At 44.8% G+C, this 20167-nt stretch overlaps 1 protein-coding gene across 1 annotated transcript in view; it reads right to left on the reverse strand.

The window, feature by feature from the left end:
- Positions 1-20167, reverse strand: part of LOC124119763 (TPR repeat-containing protein DDB_G0287407-like) — a 59520-nt gene that overhangs the window by 37292 nt on the left and 2061 nt on the right. Inside the window, exons 3-10 of the mRNA XM_046482400.2 lie at positions 19392-19529; positions 15063-15101; positions 13783-13972; positions 12836-12979; positions 12167-12384; positions 9810-9968; positions 4483-4587; positions 4162-4229 (exon numbers count right to left, since the gene is read on the reverse strand). Of these exons, the coding sequence (XP_046338356.2) occupies positions 4162-4229; positions 4483-4587; positions 9810-9968; positions 12167-12384; positions 12836-12979; positions 13783-13972; positions 15063-15101; positions 19392-19529 (1061 nt within the window). The remainder of the gene's footprint in view (positions 1-4161; positions 4230-4482; positions 4588-9809; positions 9969-12166; positions 12385-12835; positions 12980-13782; positions 13973-15062; positions 15102-19391; positions 19530-20167) is intronic.

Here is a 20167-nt window from a genome sequence, read left to right on the forward strand (position 1 = left end):
ATACATAGAAGAAAAGGAGTATGAACCAATGCCTAATTTCACCGTTGGCACTTGTGTTGTCCCGTTCTATGACCTCATAATTGTTACCTGTTTTGGGTGATATAAGACCTTACTTATGATGTTTCTCTCCGGTTCTGAGGTCTTTCATGACATCACTTCCGGTTTTGAGAACATCAATGACACTTTTGGTTCAATCTCTTTGTGACATCACTTGGGTGATTTATGACTTCACTTACAGTTCTGAGGTCAATCTATGACGTCACTTTCAGTTAATCCTTCATTGTGACGTAGACATATACTTGTTGCTCTATAGCCAACAGCATATGTACTTATCTCACCTCATGTATGATAATGACGTACATTTCCACTGATGACATGTTGTTAGCCTATGATCCGTCCAACCTTAATTGACATACTGTAAAGGATAACTTACCATATTTTGTGGTATTTTCTGTGATCTTCACACAGAGGTGAAGTAGAAAATCAGCCACCCTAGGTATTGTTTTATTTTCGTCATGCAAACCTCTTTCTATTCGCCACTGGCAGAACTTTCTCCATAGCTGAAGAAGCTGGTCTCCATGAGCTAGCCACTGCTTCTGAAGCTGATTTAGAGAAACTTGCATCTGTGTCACGATAGTTTCCAGGAGATTTGTCAGGCAGCCATGAAATACATCTGATTTTGGTCGGTGGAGGAGATCGTGACGTTCTGGTTGATTGAGAGGCTCTTCTATGAGTAGTGGAATCAGTCTTGGAAAACACACTCTGTTGGGCTATGCTGGGGCTATGACGATTATGACGATTCTGTGTCCTCGATCTTCCTTATTACTCTGTCCAGGAGAGACCAAGGAGGGAAGGCATAGGCGAACATATCCCCTGCCAACTAATGGATAGGGCGTCAACCTGGAGAACTAATGGATCTGGGACTGGGCTGCATAAACGTGAAGTCGATGGTGGCAAACAGATCCAGATGAGGGGTATCCCACGTCGAGGTTATCCACTTGAATACCTCGGGTTGGTGAGTCCATCCCGTGGGTACAATCTTGTGTTTCCGAGTTGCAGTCTGCAAGTATGTTCACTTTCCCCGGTGTGTGAATTGCTTCTATCCTGCAACTCACTGAGTCTGCCAAGGCAAATAAAAGCGTAACCTCTCTCAACAAAAGTGCTGATCTCATGCCCCCTTGATGTTGTATGTACACTACCACCATGGTGTTGTCTGTAGTACCGAGTAGTAGTACCGAGTCGTGTAGTAGATGAGACCATGCCTTGATTGCTTGGATAATGGCTCTCATTTCCAGACAGTTTATGTGTAACTTTTTGTCATGATTTGACCACATTTCTTGGAGTGTAACGTCATCCATATGCACGCCCCAATCAGGCCAATCTTTGCCTGATGCATCTGTATAGAGCCGGTATCATATGGTGTATGCCTCTTTCTCTGCTGTGACCCCTGGCTTGAGCTGCACAAGGATTGTGCTGTATATCTGCAATAGCTAGGTGATCCATAACTGTCCGAGCTATAGACACGGTTCTCACATGTGACTGTGACTAACCTTCAGCATGATTTACCTCAATCTTGGGCATGTAAGGTTGATATGCCCGGCTGGAAGAATGGTGTTTATTTTTGTGAGACTCCCGTGATGCATGTTTCTTTTCCCGAAATGCACGGGGTGAAGTAGGGCTATATAGTGACTACTCTCCCTGATACAACGCTTCTTTTGTCCTGTGAACTTTCTGAACTGTGACATGTATGTATATGGGACTAATGTTTACTATTTCAATCATGTGATCCAGATCTGGTTGTATCCTTCAGATTTGCATGTTGTATTAGCTTATTTATATCCTGTGATATAGCTTGGAAACGTTTGTGAAACATTTCGGACATGGTTGTGGTCAATGATTGAGACCATTCACTCATACCTAAGGGGGAGAACGGATTAGGTTTGGGCTCAGATGGGTTTTTTAAAACCATGAGTAACCAAACTACCAAGCACCCGGGCATAAGGCTGCATTCACAAGACCAGAGCTGGATGCCTGCTCCTTAGTTTTAGGCGGGTGGGTTGAGTAACGTGATTTTTCGTCGGGAAAAACTGGGTCTCTTTATACATCACCCCTTTGGTGCCCGTGTGTTTCTCTGAGGAAGTCAGTTTACCTGAGAGTTAACACTTTTTTTATTTAGATTTACCGTATTTTCTTGAGTATAGTGCGCACCTTTTTTTTCCAAAAAACACAGGTGTGTGGAAGAGGGTGCGCATTATACACAAATTAATGAGTTTTGATGTTTTTTCCCCACATGGAAAGACATTACCGTGAAATACCATGTCAACAAATCCATACTGAAATTCGCAAATTAATTCATGTAATTACACTGTCTGGCTATAAAAAATGTTCTTTGTATATCTGGACTTATGTTTGTAACTTATTTCATTAATTTTATTCAAAATTCCTTTTACTATTGTTTTAATTAATTTCGGCGAAATCGTGTGTGAAGCGATCGGAAGATCGCACAACTCACCGTTATTAACAGCAACCATGGTCAGATTACCGCTATTGAAGCCTTGAAACGAACTTTAGTTGACAGAGAATGGATACATATATCATAAATGCCATACTTTGATTCGTTAAAAGTCATATTTGTTTTTGTTGGACGATTCTATGTCAACACGTAATTCTCGCGAACACGCGATCACGTGCACGGGAGCCTTGACGGTGACTGGTCAGACTGGTTCCATGTAAAAAATAATACCCGGCAAAAGCGATCAGCTGCTTCGCTTAGGGTTATTATTATTTTAAATATGTTTAGTAAAAGCTGCATCTAAATTAACAAGATATTGGAATATATTATTCCTGATAAAAAAAATAGTTTCAGATACAACTTTTGCCGATCCTTGCATTAAAATACTGTAAAGTTATATCATTGGGTGTGTCTTGACCGAATCACCGGTAGATTCCAAGAAAACGTGTGTACAGCTGATTGCTGTGTCCGGCTTAGTTTACGAGAAAATACACAAGGTAATCTTAATCCCTGGATATAAAACAATGCCTAGCTGAACAAAAAATACAATTTAAACGGTAAATCAACATGTCTGGTGATTTTTTATCTCAAATTTCGAATTTGTCCTGACAAAGTTTCTCATCACCCGTTCGTTTGCAGGACTTCGCTGAAGGGGAATGGTGTCATTTTTTTTCAGCGCATAATATTCAAATTTCTCTTTTTCCAAAATATTGAACCCGCTAGAGGGGTGTGTGCATTATACATGGGTGCGCACTATACTCAAGAAAATACGGTAGTTTTGGTTTTGGGAGAAAATGATGTAGAATTATTTTTGTCCGATGATCTGTCTTCCTCTTGGATTTAGACTTTCAGACAATTTAGGGCTTTCTAGAGCTTGTCAATTTTTTCTTTTGATAAGTCCTAGCAATATGTGCATCTTGATCTTGGAGTACACAGGCTCTTTCTACATGTACTACATCTAGGGTGAGGATCTCCGATCGCTTGATCAATTCCACACCCAGAGCAGATTCCCGATGACGGTAGTGGGGAGGCATCCATACTCCACAATACGTAAACTAAGTCTACCTACTTACATCAACGATCTTTCTTCTATACCACCGTCCTCAGCAAGCTTGACGGTGGTAGGTTGTCTGCTGCAAGGTTGACAGCGTAGGTTGTCTGCTGTAATCTTGTGATGATCGTAGGTTGTCTGCTGTAATCTTGTGATGATCGTAGGTTGTCTGCTGTAATCTTGTGATGATCGTAGGTTGTCTGCTGTAATCTTTTAGATCTTGACTAGCTGTGATTTATTATCCGATAAGTGTTTGGATTGATCACCAAAAACTTGTGCTTGTTGATCCAAAACATACAGGTAAGAAGTGACAAAGGATTGGGATAATTAGGAGCGTAGAGGAATTCTGTTGAAAAATCTTAAAAATTTATAGTGTGATTATTGCCAAAATGGGAATTTATGGCTATGATGTAATAGAGGTAGGATATTTGTAAGAATTATCAGAAGCAAGATAGGCTTCAGTATCACTGCAAGGACTTTCACTACACCATAAGCAGGAAAGTCATGATGTCGATATAGACAAGTGATGTTGCACTTCAGTTTCTTTCAATATGTGAAAATATTTTAGTTGCCAATCATAAATGTTGCTTTAACTGACCCATCACATTTGATGAGGGAGTCTATCTTCTCGTCCAGCTGACGGAAGTAGCCAAACACAGACAGCTCCTAAAAACAGGACATTCATGGTATGAAAGACACATGCCAAGCAGACACTTCCTGGAACAGGACACAGGACATTTATGGCATGAAACATATGACAGATCCTGAACTGGACATTTATGACATGAACACGTACATCAATTACAAATTTACTGTACAAATATTTTGACATCCAAATCTTGATTTCCTTTATGAAAGTCATGTTATAGATTGAAAGCATGATGCGAAATGTCCTGGCTTCTTGAACGTTGGCACTTACAGAAATGGCGATCTTGAGGAACAAGGCATTCTGGCTATGTTCTGCTGATACAACTCGGTCCATTTGTGACTGAGACAACTCCTTGCCGCTTACTTCCAAGGTTCTCTGAAAGTGAGTAAGTGAATTGGGTATAAGGCAGCTTTAATGTTTTTATACTCACCTGACGCTACACAGTGCTTTAGCTTCCCTACCTTATACAAACAGACAGTACTGGAACAAAGAGACAGTCTAAACAGAAAACGTCCCATGGCTCGTCATCCACGAGTTATCCTCCTTGGCACCTACTCCTCATATTCTTCACTGGGTGACATTAGATGTAGAGGACACAGTGGCGCCAACGGTAAGGTGGAGGAGGAGGACAGAGTCCGGAAGTGGCTATAGGTGTAGCGTCAGGTAAGTATTAAAACATTTACATTCATGTTTTACCTTACCTGACGCTACACAGTGCTTTATTCGACTAATGGAAGGCAGACTTACCGTGTGAAGTGTCAGGCACACTGAAGAAAAACAACTAAACCGTCCGGCAGGAAACCCAGCAGGCGACAGCAAAGTAGCGGCTCCCAGAACGGCAAGGGGATAAGATGCAGGTCAAGCCCTCTCGGAACAGAATTGTGGTCTGAAGATAGAGAGAACATTGCTTGAACCGTTGCGAAGAGATCTACGTTGGGATTCCCTAGGCGATCACACAAGAACAGGAAGGCTTCCAGGTGGAGCATCCACTCTGTTGGGGCAGATGATCGGGTCTTGACAGGGAGTCGGCTAAGACGTTGCGACAACCTGGATTGTGATGGGCTCGGATCAGAAAAGGGAGACCGTCGGTCACATGAAACAGGCAAAAGGTCTGCTCCAGGAGAGAAGCAGACCGAGTCGACCCTTGCCTGTTGAAGTAATATACCACCATGGAGGCCGATGCGACCATGAGACAGCTGTTGCGGAGGATCTGACGCCAATGACGAATTGCACGAATGACTGCCTCCAACTCCAGATTGTTGATGTGCCACGCGCGTCCTGGAGGAGTCCAAAGACCGGAAGCGGTTTCCTGGAGCAGGTAGGCACCCCATCCTTGTAGAGATGCATCCATGAAGAGATGGTGAGTAGCCTCGAAGCTTGTCAAAGTGGACTAACTCAAGACGTTCGATGGGACTAGCCACCACTCCAGGATTGGATGTAATTCCTGTGGCAGAGGAAGAAGGGGATCCGATAGGTCTGAGCACACAAATGGCAGGAGAAACCACTGAAGGGGATGCAGTTGAAGGCGACCCCTGGACGTCAGATCCTGAGCTGAGGTCAACACCCAGAAAAGGCTCTGCCACTGGCGGAGATCAAGTGGTTGAGATAGGGCTCTCCTGAACCTGGATTGGATAGCCGCGAACAGATCCGGAGGAACCTGTAACAAGGAGAGGTCTGTAAGAGAGAGACCACCTATGAAAGTGAGATGGCAAGAAAGATCAGATTTCTCCAAGAGAAGGCGAAGGGGGAAATGCGAACTGAATCCCTCTGCGTTGAAGGAACGCAATGATGGGATGGGTTATACGTGTGAATCACCACTGAGCCATGGAAATGCTAAATGGTAGCACTTTCCAATGAAAGTGCTGGCCCCAGAAGATGAAGCAGAGGAAATGACGATGTGCTGCATGAATTGGAACATGCAGGTAGGCATCCCCGAGATCAGACTGATGAGGTAGTCCATCAGTTGCCAGAGGTGGCACAGAGACCGAAATTGAGATCATCTGGAAATGAGCGGAGGCGCAAGATGATAGAGATTGAACTGCACCAGATTGTGGATCATTCGTAGTTTGGACGAACCATTCTTGGGCACCATGAAGACTGGAGAATAAAACCCTGGAGAGATGGAGTCAGCGTCCAGGAGATCCACTGCATTCTTGGCAATCTGTAGATAGATATTGGCCTGAAGATCTGGCACATCGCGAGGCTGATATTGAGGTTCCAAGGGAGTGGTAGTTAGAGGAAGAATGCCACGGAACTGCAGGGGGTCACCATGGCGGAGGATTCGAATAACGAACGGATCCTGGAGCAGCTGCCAATTCTTCCAGTTGGTCTGAAGTCTCCCTCCTACTGGAGACGGTTGAACAGGGACAACTGGCGGAGGGAGTTGCGAGTTGTCAGACGTCCAAAGAGAGTCACTTCCGTCGCCGGTCCCCACTGGAAAAGCGTCTTAGGTGGGGGGCTTTGAAGGTCTGATCTTGGGGGACTGTCGTTTGGGTCGAAAAGAAGAGAACTTCTGCCTCAAACTAGTTCTCTTCCCAACATATGACTTTCGCTGCTGAGAGAGCTGAGAAGAAAGGAGACGTTCCATGTTACTAAGGAGCAAATCTGTTGTTGATTAGTGTCCCAACTCTGGGCCTCCTTGGTAACAGTAGGGATCTGGCTGTTGAAGAGAGCTGACCCAGATCAAGGTTGGCGCATCAAATGAGTCTTGAAGATGGATCCCAGGAGGACTGTTTGAGCAAGGCAGGGCATCTAGTGATGGTGATGGATCCAAGGCAGTATTGTAGGTGGACATGTGTACAAGTTGACGCTGTTGCCAATACAAGACTGAAAAGAACTGGTCATTAGCCTCAGGTGGATTTTTGTCTAAGCAGACCTGTATGGCCGAGTTGGCAGAAGCCACCGCCGACAGTGGATAAAGGGATTGACAGAGAGCGGCGTCCATTCTGCCAAGTTGCAAATCTGTTATCGTGATCGAGGTACTTGGTCAAGAAGAACCGACGAGCATCCGAACATCTTCATCAACGGGAGGGCAAATTCAAATTCCATAGAATGGAAAGGATAGTGTTCCCTCCGAAACCTCAGAACTTGAATTGATGGCTGGACAGGCAGTGTCACAAAGTGTCCAATGAGCTGGCCACATCAGCTACCAACTGGTCACGCAGGAGGAGAACTTCGCAAGACACCGAAACTCTGTGCCCCACCTGGGGGAAGCGCCTTGTCCAGGCGAAGCACAAGGAAGATGATCCACAAGCCAAGCCGGCATATCGATGAGTGAGAGACTTGGTCGGAGACACTTCATTATAGTCCGGTACAAAATGTTGCTCATCATCCGAAGGGTGACAAGGTGACATAAGGGAGGAGTCCAGGCGTCTGGTGTCCTGTGTCGGGACACCAGATGACAAAGCAGGCTGAGCAGGCGATGGTCGGTGAGACGAAAGCATCCTGGCAACTGTACGGTGGCCTATGGAGCTGGCGATGGTGTGGCGAAAGCTGGTGAAGATCTGGCGAACGCTGGCAACGGACTGACGATAGCTGGCGAAGCACAAGGAAGATGATCCACAAGCCAAGCCGGCATATCGATGAGTGAGAGACTTGGTCGGAGACACTTCATTATAGTCCGGTACAAAATGTTGCTCATCATCCGAAGGGTGGCAAGGTGACATAAGGGAGGAGTCCAGGCGTCTGGTGTCCTGTGTCGGGACACCAGATGACAAAGCAGGCTGAGCAGGCGATGGTCGGTGAGACGAAAGCATCCTGGCAACTGTACGGTGGCCTATGGAGCTGGCGATGGTGTGGCGAAAGCTGGTGAAGATCTGGCGAACGCTGGCAACGGACTGACGATAGCTGGCGATCCGGTGAGCGCTGACGATGGTTCGATGAAACGAGGCAACGGTCTGGCGACGATCTGGTGACGCTTGGCGATGATCCGGTGACAACTGGCAACTCTGGCCCGGCAAAAGCTGACGGCGGCGCTTGACAAAGGCAGTAGTAGTGTCGTCAGGTGTATGAGAGCGGCAATGTGGATCGGAAAAACGGTGGGACGAAGTATCTGACAATACGCGGGAATGCCAAACCGGCGACTGGCGGGAGTTGGCAAGATCCGGGCTGACGGGAGGCAAAAGCAGGTCGTCTGGATGATCCTGAAGTAGTTGCTCCCAAATGGCATGAATGGCTGTAGGATTCATAAAATCATGGGGTTCAGATGACGTAGATTGGGGAGGAGCGCTCAAAGGAACTGTCGTTGGCGTAGTCGGATCCGAAGGTGGAGGGGCCGGATTCGACGGAGAGGGTGGTGAAGTATCAGAAATCTTCCTCCTATAAGCAAGTTGTTTCTGGCAATGAAGAAGAGCCTTTCTGTAATAATTAAAGTCAGTAATTGACAAGGGAGCACAAAAAGAGCAGCGCTGATCAAACGAGCACGCAGGCTTGCAGTAGGGGCAAAGTGGATGTGGATCTTTTCCCCAACTTGGGCCTTTTACATAAAGCACAACGCACAAAAAACATTCTGCAAAAAAATGTAAACAGCAGATAAGTGTAACGAGCAGAATCACATATGAAGCAAAAAGTGTCACTGGATGATATGTGAACCAAGTGACCAAACACACAAGCTTTACAACACAGTGTAAGCAATTCAAAAACATAATACGCCTAATTAATAGGAATTATGTTAATAGAAAGCCATAATCAACCAAATAAATGAGAGATTCACCAATAGTTTGAGAAAACTATAGCAAAAAGTACATTAACACGCAACCTTGTAAACACGAGACCCACTAAAGTTAAAATGGCAACCAAGGGGTTAAACGTGTGAAGTTACGCAGCCACAAATAAATATCGAATTTACAAGCTATAAACCACAAACAAGTGGATATATCAAGCATGAAAAGGATATATGGAGGTAACACCACCCGAAGAAAAAAATTGAAGATAAACAACAAGGTAAATCGTAACTCTGTTCCGTACACATCTGTCCATAGGGCAGACAGAGAGGAATATGAGGAGTAGGGGCCAAAGGGGATAACTTCTGGATACTGAGGCATGGGCTGTAGTCTGTCTCTTGGTTCTAGTACTGTCTGTTTGTATGGGAAGCTAAAGCACTGGGTAGTGTCAGCTAAGGTAGAACATGAATCTGACACATCATGATATTACTGAATATCAAGGAAAATTAGACATTCACACCCACAATTATTGGTTTCTGGCACGCTTTACAGATGCAACTCAACACAGTGAATTGTAGCACTTTTGACTACTGGGACACCATTACCTCCTCTGATGAACGGCAAACTACAGAAACACCTGAAGAAATCCAACCTACCTCGATAGAAAACTGTTTTTGAAGCTAAATCTTCTCTCATTATAAATCTAACTGGGATTCATCCTTAAAATATTATTTCATGCATTTGAAAATAGGAAGGAGAAAAATATATTTAGTTACCCGTTACTTGTAGATTTGACAGTGCTAAAATGAATTTGATACCAAACCTGCAGGAATGTTTCTGTTATTTGAAACCTCTGATTGACCAATCAGATTTAAGTATCTTCCAAAGTTAATACAATTCCAATGGTAATACAAGATCAAATTCAATCAGACTGACCTTACAGATCTCTCTCCTGTGGGGTTCACTCAGAGGTTCTATCTGCATCTTCTTGTACCCTGATTCCTTCAACACCTCCAGTGATTTGGTGTCAGTGTCTTTGATGGATACAACCACTTTCACTCTTTTAGAAGAAATCAGAGGGAGCCAGTACAAAGGCTGCAAACACAGACATGAGATGCTGTTACGGCATACACATGGGCTTCAATACTCTATATTGACAGTAGTGGGTGACCTCGCCTAAGTGAACACTACCAAGCTGACTGACTGTCGTTCATTTCCTGATGAACGTCAGTATGTCACATGATTACGTTGTCAGTCGAGCGGAGACACACAGAACTACTTTAGGGGGATTTCTCAATGTCTAAAAATAACATTAAATTCATATGGGAAAACTGAGAGGGACATCGATTCAGGCGTTGAATGATGCAGGCTTTGAAGCCAGACAGATCATGTATATGTCGGGTCACCGAAATGAAGCGTCCATTCGAAGCTATAACAGAAAATGCTCGTGTTACCAAACGAAATCACTGAGCTCCACACTGTCGTGTATTGCTTCGAGAAATCCAACCGCGCCGCCTCAAGCGGTAATCCCTGTCATCAGCAGCCGTAGAGTGACTCAAACACACACCAGAAGTTCACAGAACGTTTATATCAATCCATTTTCAGCATCAGCCGGGTCTGGATTTCTTTCAAACGCTAACTTTACTGGGTGCAACTTTTATTTCAAGTGAATGACATTGCCATAGCAGCCATTTTCTGCTGTTTGTAAAACCAAGGGTCGTCACTCCAAATGGAATGTGGATGACATCACGCCGTCACGACTCTCCACGTTCATATAGTTCGCTTTAAATAATTAAAGTGTGATGTTTAATGGATTGTTTTGTTATGATTTATGTATCTGTCAATATAAGGATTGAAGTTGTATTTGTTGATGTTCATCAGCTGATGAAGACAGTGCCTCACGTGAGCAAATATACCATAAAGCACTTACGAGCATCGTGGAATTTGCTCATGTGAGGCACTGTCTTCATCAGCTGATGAACGTCAACCAATACAACTTCAATCCTTAAACTGCCATATTGTACTAAGACTAAAGCCTAGTCTCTGAAAATATATAAACTTTCTGGAAATAAGCAACATACTACATTTTAAGTGAAAAGGAGCCCCAGTGAGATGGGAAATAAGCCTGTGGGAAAATCCAGTCCAATGTAGATCCCCTGAGTGTGCTCCCCAGCCGATTGTTGAGACATAGACGTAACGGATGTTGAAAGTATTATAAAGCCGAAGCTGCATCTGGGAGATCAAGTCTGAATATATAATTCCTCAGTCTGAATGATTGTACGAAGTATGATGATCAAAATCTTGCGGAAGATGGCAGTCTTGAAGGGACGTTGAGATCACTGGGAGCATATGCTGAATCGATGTGTCTATTTTCACCAGTTCTCAATCCTCAAAAGTGAGAAATGACGTGTCCTTCCGGGTGATCCTTACTATGCCGACCTGTAGTTCTGGTGAAGAGACGATGGATTCCAACCCCTGGGTGTCGTATAAGCGCTCTGTTCTCAAAACAAGGTGATGATGAAGGGGGGTGCCTCAGTGTAAATTACTCTGAGTGTCGTCATCTGAGGTCTGCTGGAGTATAGCATCACATTTTTGTATAGCATCAGGCATCTGATCATGCAGTTGCAGTATTACATACAAGTACTCATGCAAACCAGTCTGTATAAATTCACTGTCACGGTTCGCATTAAGTCAATCTGACCTAATTCCAGCATTGTCGAGTTGTTTACAGTCAGTGAAATCTTGACATGTGACATGTAAATCATCCTCCAGGAAACTGGAATACTGCATTCTTCCTGGGGATGAGGTCCAAGCTACACATTCTGATCTTTCTTCTGAGTCTTCAAAGTAGACTTCATGGACCCCTTCGTGAACCCCTTCACAGATGCTGCAGCAACTGGCTTTCTGGTGGTGATCCCCTTTGTGTAGACATGTTCCCTCCTAGCTAGCTAGCTCTCTCTCTCCCTCCCTCTCTCTCCCTCTCTCACAAAATACAAGAATTCTGACACTCATTTCGTAAAATCAGTATGTCACACAGGTATATGGAACTTCTCATGTACTGACTTGGTCTTCACTGGCAGATCCAGAGAAGGGGGTGCAAGGGGTGTGCACCCCCACTATTTTGTAGACACCCTAGATGTTAAATGTGCCTTCGACCAAGTCACTTTGTGGCTTGGATACTTGGATATTATGTGCACTTCAACTTTTTCAAAATCCTTGGTACACGCTTTTCCATAACCGCCTACCTAATACATAACTATCATAAAGAAAAAGAAGCACATCTTAAGGTCTACCTTCTGGGCCCTGGCTGACAGCTTGACCTTGCCCAATCCATCAATGATGATGAGAACATTCCGCGTCTGTGATGACGCCTGCTCCAGCGTCTGCTGCAAGAGCTGCATCATCTCCTGCACAGTCTTCCCTCCAGACTTCTCTGTTGTGGAGCTGTTCTCTTCTCCAGACAGACCAAACGCCACTTCATCCTTCAGGTGCTTCAAGATCTCCAAGGGTGCTGCAATAGGCCATTTATATCAGGTGAGTTGTGGTTTAATGCACCTTTGAAAGGGAAACTATGAAATGGTTCACTATGTTAATGAGGTGCATTGAGAAACATAAATCCAAACTAGCAGTGGTGTTTAAATGGTGAGGCAAAATGATTATCCACCCAACTAATTAAAGTCAGATGACAGCGAAGAGGACTTCTTATAGTGTGATGACAGCCAAAATACAGGAATATGGCAATGATGTAATAGACGTATGATTTTCGCAGGAATTACATAAATTTAAGCCTATTCTAACCTGGAAATCCCTGTGGTAAGACAAACTTAGGTTCCTGTGGACCTATTCTAACCTGGAATTGCTGTAGTGAGACAAACTTAGGTTTCTGGGGACCTATTCTAACCTGGAATTCCTGTGGTGAGACAAACTTAGGTTCCTGCGGACATATTCTAACTTGGACTCACAATCACTGCCAGGTGCACACCCAATGAAGTGATAGGCAACAATCAATCCTCTCTCTTCCTGTCGCAGCTTGGGTATCCAGCTGCTCAGTAGGGCTGACTTGCCGCTCCCTGCTGGGCCGCACACCATGATCCTTGGACTGTCCTCTATACACAACAAGCAGATGAATCAAACATGGTGATGATCACAGCAAGGACACACATGCTGTGAATCAGTGCTCCTACACACACAACAAACACATACATCATTCATAAGTGGCGCTTCCAGAGAAGATCCTCTACACAAACAATAAACACATGCATCATTCATAGTGGCACTCCCGGGGGCCGTCCCCAATACACAGAAGCACATGCATCATTCATAGTGGCACTCCCAGAGATCATGCTCTACACAAACAATAAACACATGCATCATTCATAGTGGCACTCCCATAGATCGTCCTCTACACACACAATAAACACATGCATCATTCACAGTGGCACTCCCGGGGGCCGTCCCCAATACACAGAAGCACATGCATGATTCATAGTGGCACTCCCAGAGATCATCCTCTACACACACAATAAACACATGCATCATTCATAGTGGCACTCCCAGAGATAGTTCTCAACACACACAATAAACACATTCATCATTCACAGTGGCACTCCCATAGATCGTCCTCTACACACACAATAAACACATGCATCATTCATAGAGGCGCTCCCGGGGGCCATCCTCTACACACACATCAAGACCACAACTGAACTAATAGATTTGGAAAAGATTTAAACTTGTGTTATCCACCTGGATCTAAACCAATGGGAACAAAGCATAGACATTTATTTATCATCCATTTCATGAGAAAAATAAGCTTTCAGTGTTTTGAAACTTGCCCCACTACAATTTCTACCTGACCAGAAGGATCAGTCTCTTTGTTCATTGCTACAGACGTTCCACTGAGTCTCACCTGCATCTATCACATTCTCCTTCAGATACTGGAAGTACTTCTCACCACCCACATACAGATTCGACCGACTGGCAGCGAAGGCATCATGATGTGCCTTGGACTTCTCTCGGGGGGACTGAGAGCTGGACAAGTCCGCCAGCAGCACTTTGTTGAGGTGTTCCCACACACAAGTAAACATGAACTCTGCAGCCTGTAATAGCAGGACGGAGGGGACAGTGAGTGGGTTGGTGGGTGAGTGAACTATTGCGGTGTTCCCACTCACCAGTAAACATGAACTCTGCAGCCTGTAATAGCAGGACAGAGGGGACAGTGGGTGGGTGAATGAACTATCGCGGTGTTCCCACGCACCAGTAAACATGAACTCTGCAGCCTGTAATAGCAGGACGGAGGGGACAGTGAGTGGGTTGGTGGGTGAGTGAACTATTGCGGTGTTCCCACGCACCAGTAAACATGAACTCTGCAGCCTGTAATAGCAGGACGGAGGGGACAGTGAGTGGTAGGGTGGGTGAGTGAACTATCGCGGTGTTCCCACGCACCAGTAAACATGAACTCTGCAGCCTGTAATAGCAGGACGGAGGGGAAAGTGAGTGGTAGGGTGGGTGAGTAAACTATCACGGTGTTCCCACGCACCAGTAAACATGAACTCTGCAGCCTGTAATAGCAGGACGGAGGGACAGTGAGTGGGTGGGTGGGTGAGTGAACTATCGCGGTGTTCCCACACACCAGTAAACATGAACTCTGCAGCCTGTAATAGCAGGACGGAGGGGACAGTGAGAGAGTAAGTGGGGATTACCATCTATACATCCTCAATCTCAGGTAGCAGATGTTTCATGTATTTAGAGAATGACCTTTGTGAAATTGTGTATTTTCTGCTCCCAGTGAAAAATTATTGGAAGCTCCAAACTTAGCCAAGAAACTTTCAACATTAATTCATGGGGACAGATTATCCGTACATCTCAGCTGTGAGCAGGTTATTACCCATATTTCTTTTCATAAAATATATAGGACAATATGGTTTTCTTATCACAAGCAGATACATTAGTTCAGTCAGTCTACTGTTTGAACATCTCCATTTGTGATGTCATGAACAGTAGATGACATCATCTACAAGTATTTGCAAGAATGCATTCATATATTTTCTAGTTGCTCTTCACAAACAATGAGAACATTTGTGCCTAATAGCTTATCAACAGAAAGCTAAAATTACAATACTCTATAACAACTGCTGGAGACATTCCCCAATAGTGATGCCCCAATGGGTAATACAGTCCTGTACTCACCTGTGCAGGGTTACTGTAACTCATCTGAACTCCAAGAGTCTGAAACATGAACACTTTCAGGAATATATTATACCAAAATAAAAGACTTGTAAACACAGGCTGACCATGTAAAACCAGCATAACATGAGATCTCAATAAAACAAGAGATCTCAATAAAACATGAAGTCTTAATAAACTTACATAAATGGGTTTTTCAGATTAAAAACGATGTTTTATTGGTCTGTTTTCAGTCGTACAAATGGGTATCTCATACCTCTAGTCGCACGTTAAAAGGAAGCCAGAAGCTGGAATGTAAACAATAAACTTGTTTCCGTCTGGTTGCGCACGCACCTCCCCATGACATGTCACAAAACTTGAAGAATAAGTCATCAAGCAGGACTGGACTGGATTACATTCCGTGTGGGGATGGCTGGGTGGGAACGTACGACTGAAAACAGACCAATAAAACATTGTTTTTAATCTGAAAACCCCATGTTTTAGTCTGTTTTCAGTCGTACAAATGGGTAGAATTCAACGGAACACTGGAAGGAGGGTCGGGAAAGTAATCAGGAAGTGACCTCTTTCACGTCGACCAGAACATTCGACCAGATGCACGGACGAGACAAATTGTTTATCACGAACGCACAGCATGGTTAATGCTCTTCGACACACAACTGATTATCTATGAGACAGGACAACTGCGATCGAAGTGTGGTCGACGTATAGTTTAGTTACAGAGCAACTCGCAGTATACAAGGTAACTAAAACAGCATGTTTAATGCTCTTCGACCCACAAGTAACTATCAATGCAACAGGACAACTGCACACGACAGTTGAATTGCGTCGAAGTGTGGTCGGCATATAATTTAGTTTCAGAACGACTCGTCGTATCCAAGGTAACTAAAAATAGCATGGTTAATGCTCTTCGACACACAACTAATTATCGATGCGACAGGACAACTGCACACGTCAGTTGAATTGCGATCGAAGTGTGGTCGGCTTATAATGTAGTTACAGAACGACTCGTCGTACCCAAGGTAACTAAAAATAGCATGGTTAATGCTCTTCAAAACACAACTAATTATCGATGCGACAGGACAACTGCACACGTCAGTTGAATGGCGATCGAAGTGTGGTCGGCGCATAATTTAGTTACAGAGCAACTCGCAGTATACAAGGTAACTAAAAAATATGAGCAGGACTATAAAGTATGGGAAGACGATGCATACACTGAATAACCATAATAAAAAAAAACGAAGTACTGCACGCAACAAAAAACCATAAGAATGCGTACATTCACCAACACCAACCAGAGTCGATCTGTCAGCAGATGAAAAACTGTCGGGTGGATCATCCACTTCGTGGGAGACGGCCTCGATGGTCTCGACAGGGTGTCGACTATCACATTCTTGGGCCCCGGGATGAGACGGGCGTGTACGCCCATGTCTAAGGGTCCTTGAGGAAAACCCACCTGTGGGCATAGTGATGAAGTCTCCCCCCTACTGGTAACTCGTCTAAAGGTAGTGTCACCGGGGGCGACTCCAACGACATTGACGGCGGGGAAAGGGTCCTCACTTCTTCCCCCGCTGGCTCTGTCCCCCCCTGGGATACTTGGAAAAGGAGACCTGGCGACCTTTTCTGTCTGCATCTCTCTCGCGGGACGGCTGTCGAGGCATGTCCCTACGAAAGGCCTGTTGCACATTCTCGTTTCTATAACGGCATCGTGGGGCGTTCGAATCCGGTGGCCGTCTGGACAGGTTGTGTGAAGCCGAAATGATGATGTCACGCTCGGCTTCCTTGGAGTACTTGTCCAGAACATCGTTGGTACGACCGTCAAACAACTGTTGCGATGACCACGGGGCCCGTAAGAGTGTCCTGCCATGACGATCAGGTAGTTCAGTGCAGTCGATGTAACCATGACGACATGCCGTAGTTATCTGGCCCGATACATATCGGGACTGGGCGAGGATGTCCGAGATCCACCTTTGCATACAGGTGAGGATTGATGGCAGTGTCCTTTCGTCCTCGTCCTGGGGGTCTTTCTCCTCAAAGTACACTGAGAGGGCCTCGATCGCTGTCGACAGCATAGCAAGCGGTTGTAGCTGGTAACGAACAGCAGTGTCCATGGATTCCAAATGCCTGTCTTCTACTAGAATCTTGGAGGGCGCTGGTGTCTTGAAGAGTAGCCCCCAATCCAAGTCCCTACTCATGGGTGACGAAAACGGCATGCCATAGATCGGGTAACTAGTTCGACCAGGCGGCTTGCTGAAACTCTGTCCCGGCAGAGCAGAGGCAAAGTTCTGGTCCATATCGTGAGCCATGGCTCTGAAGATATCGGGAGGAGAAAACTGAAGAGACTGCGGCGTATCTCCGACCTTAAAGCCAGCACGTGTCGGTTTGTCGGCATCATTTGATAACTCAGGCAGAAAGTTAGATAGCCAAGCAAACAACTCAATGTCTTTGGGAGGCCTAGGAGGGCTGTCTTCACAATCCATCGTCGACGTCGATTGCGTAGGCGTAGATGAAGGAACTGGTGTACTGGTCGATGGTCCATGGACCTCCGACGTAGTCGAATCCTTCTTGGTCGACGCCATTGAGGCGAGTACCGCCGCCGTGATCTGGGCTATCAAAGTCGGGAAGATAGGAAATTGAGACGAGGGTGTCGATCAGTCATCAGCTCTACGACGCTGATCTCTCAAAAACTCCCTTCGAGAGCGTCGCACATCCCCGTGGGGGCGAGGGCTACGATCTCTAACTGTAGAAGTACTACGATCCCCCATCGAAGTTATCGTCCGAAACGAACTCATGACGACCACGAAGGCGACGAACGTCCTCGTGTCGTTTACTGTCTCTCGACGAGGCCCTCGACCTGTTGTCCCGTGAACGGGAACGACTTCTAGAGAGGGATCTGTGTTCACTGTCGACCCGCACGACGTTCCTATCGTCGTTGGTAGGAAGAGAGACGGACCGACTGGGGACCATAGTCCCCTCGTGGTCCTCGTCACGACCCGGTCCCTTCGTAACGGGGGTGGCTGAGTGACGCTCTTGATCAACCGATTGACGAAGATCAGTCGTGCGGGTAGTATCATCAGCAGGCGAACGGTCACGTGTCTTGTCGAAAACATAAGTTGACTGAGGTGGGTCGTTATCAACTGATTTCTTGGGTGTGGCCGACGCGCCACCCCCAGGGCCAGATGTAGAGGGTGCAGAGTCCAAGGATACACCCGACGACCTTCTCTGCTTGTAGCGCTGGTCAGTAGCCAGCTTCGCCAACGCACAAAGATACAAGTGAAAGTTGATAGAAGACAAGTGCTCACATTCTTTACAACGTTTATCCCACGAACACCTTGAAAACCCGTCCTTAATTATGCAGGAAGGACAATACTTGTGAGGATCTACTTTAGATAGTTTTCGTTGACACGAGGCACAAATGCCCGACATGTTGCCACGTGTATAATCAAGTCAAACAGTGAAACACGTGTTGAACACAAACAATGGATTACAAAGGATTACATTCCAGGAGTCTACAGGGAAGACATATTATCATTTCTTTATTAGAACAACAACTGTAGACACACGGTAAGTACTAGTAGAATACAAACTAGCAGTCTATCGCGAAAGTCCTTCTCGAGCGACCAGCTCAGAGGCGCGCTGAGAGATTTGTGGCATGTCATGGGGAGAAGCGTGCGCAACCGGACGGAAACAAGTTTATTGTTTACATTCCAGCTTCTGGCTTCCTTTTAACGTGCGACTAGAGGTATGAGATACCCATTTGTACGACTGAAAACAGACTAAAACATAAATTTTAGGTAATAAAATCTTAGATAATTCTGAAATGGAGATATCTGTTTAAGAACAGAAATGAGAATCTGTTGAACCCCGAAGTCATCGAGCATCGAAGGGGAACTTGATTCTCCTTCCGGAATCAACAGAATTTCTCAGACTTATACCATGCTATCATTGATATATTATTTCTCTATAATTTTGCGTAATGGCCCCTGATTGCTTCAGTTTTACTGCGGGTTCAGAATGGCCAGTGAATTCCTGACTGAGAATAAACAGCAACGTCAATAGCATCATCATAATGGTTTAAATCTAGGGGTGATGATCGATTAAACTAATAAAACACCCAACTTTGTTCATTAATATCAGACAATGATCAGAGATACCTCAATCACCTCCATAAAAACTTCACGAGTGACCTGGTGAAAATATAACACTGCGGACTTGTACTAATACCACGTCAAGTCTAAAATTACCTAATTTACAAATGTTTTCTACAGCTTTGCACTAAGTGATTACTTATCAGATGAACCTCAGCACATAGCCTTCACCCTGGAGGCAACTTACCTTGTCTCTGGTTTTTTCAACTCTTTGTTTCAGATCATCCATGAGTTGAACAGATTCTGAACTCTCAGCAGAGAACTTGAAAACTTGTTTTTTATTCCCCAGGGTCTCACCCTCTGTTCTCTTCATGTCATCGTAACTCTAGCAACACAAATAATGCACTCTCCCGAAGATGTCATCGTAACTCTAGCAACACAAATATGCATTTTCCTGAAGATGACATTGTAACTCTAGCAACACAAATAATGCATTCTCCAAAAGATGTCATCGTAACTCTAGCAACACAAATAATGCACTCTCCAGAAGATGTCATCGTAACTCTAGCAACACAAATAACTAAACCCACAGAAGGTGTCATTGTAACTCTAGCAACACAAATAATGCACTCTCCAGTGGATGTCATCGTAACTCTAGCAACACAAATAAGTGAACCCACAAAAGATGTCATTGTAACTCTAGCAACACAAAAAATGCACTCCACTGGTCATTGACCAGTAGTCGCCATTTTTTCATGTTATTTCTGACATATTCCGTGTACAGAGTAGGCTGTACCAATAACTTTGATTTTTGTGAAACTATGAGCAAATCTGCTTATTTCTGTCCGTGGAATATTTTTCTTTAAGATTTCTGTCATAACGCAACGATAGCGAATAAAAACAGTGGAAATAGAACTGACCCGTCGACTAATTGTACCAGTTATTGCATCGTCTTAACAGAACGTGCAACGTGATCACGTACACAGCTTCAGTTATACAAATTACATTTATTAGTATTTCGGG

Source organism: Haliotis rufescens, unplaced genomic scaffold (genome assembly GCF_023055435.1).
Source record: "Haliotis rufescens isolate VD_foot unplaced genomic scaffold, xgHalRufe1.0.p SCAF_3, whole genome shotgun sequence".
NCBI lineage: Eukaryota > Metazoa > Mollusca > Gastropoda > Lepetellida > Haliotidae > Haliotis > Haliotis rufescens.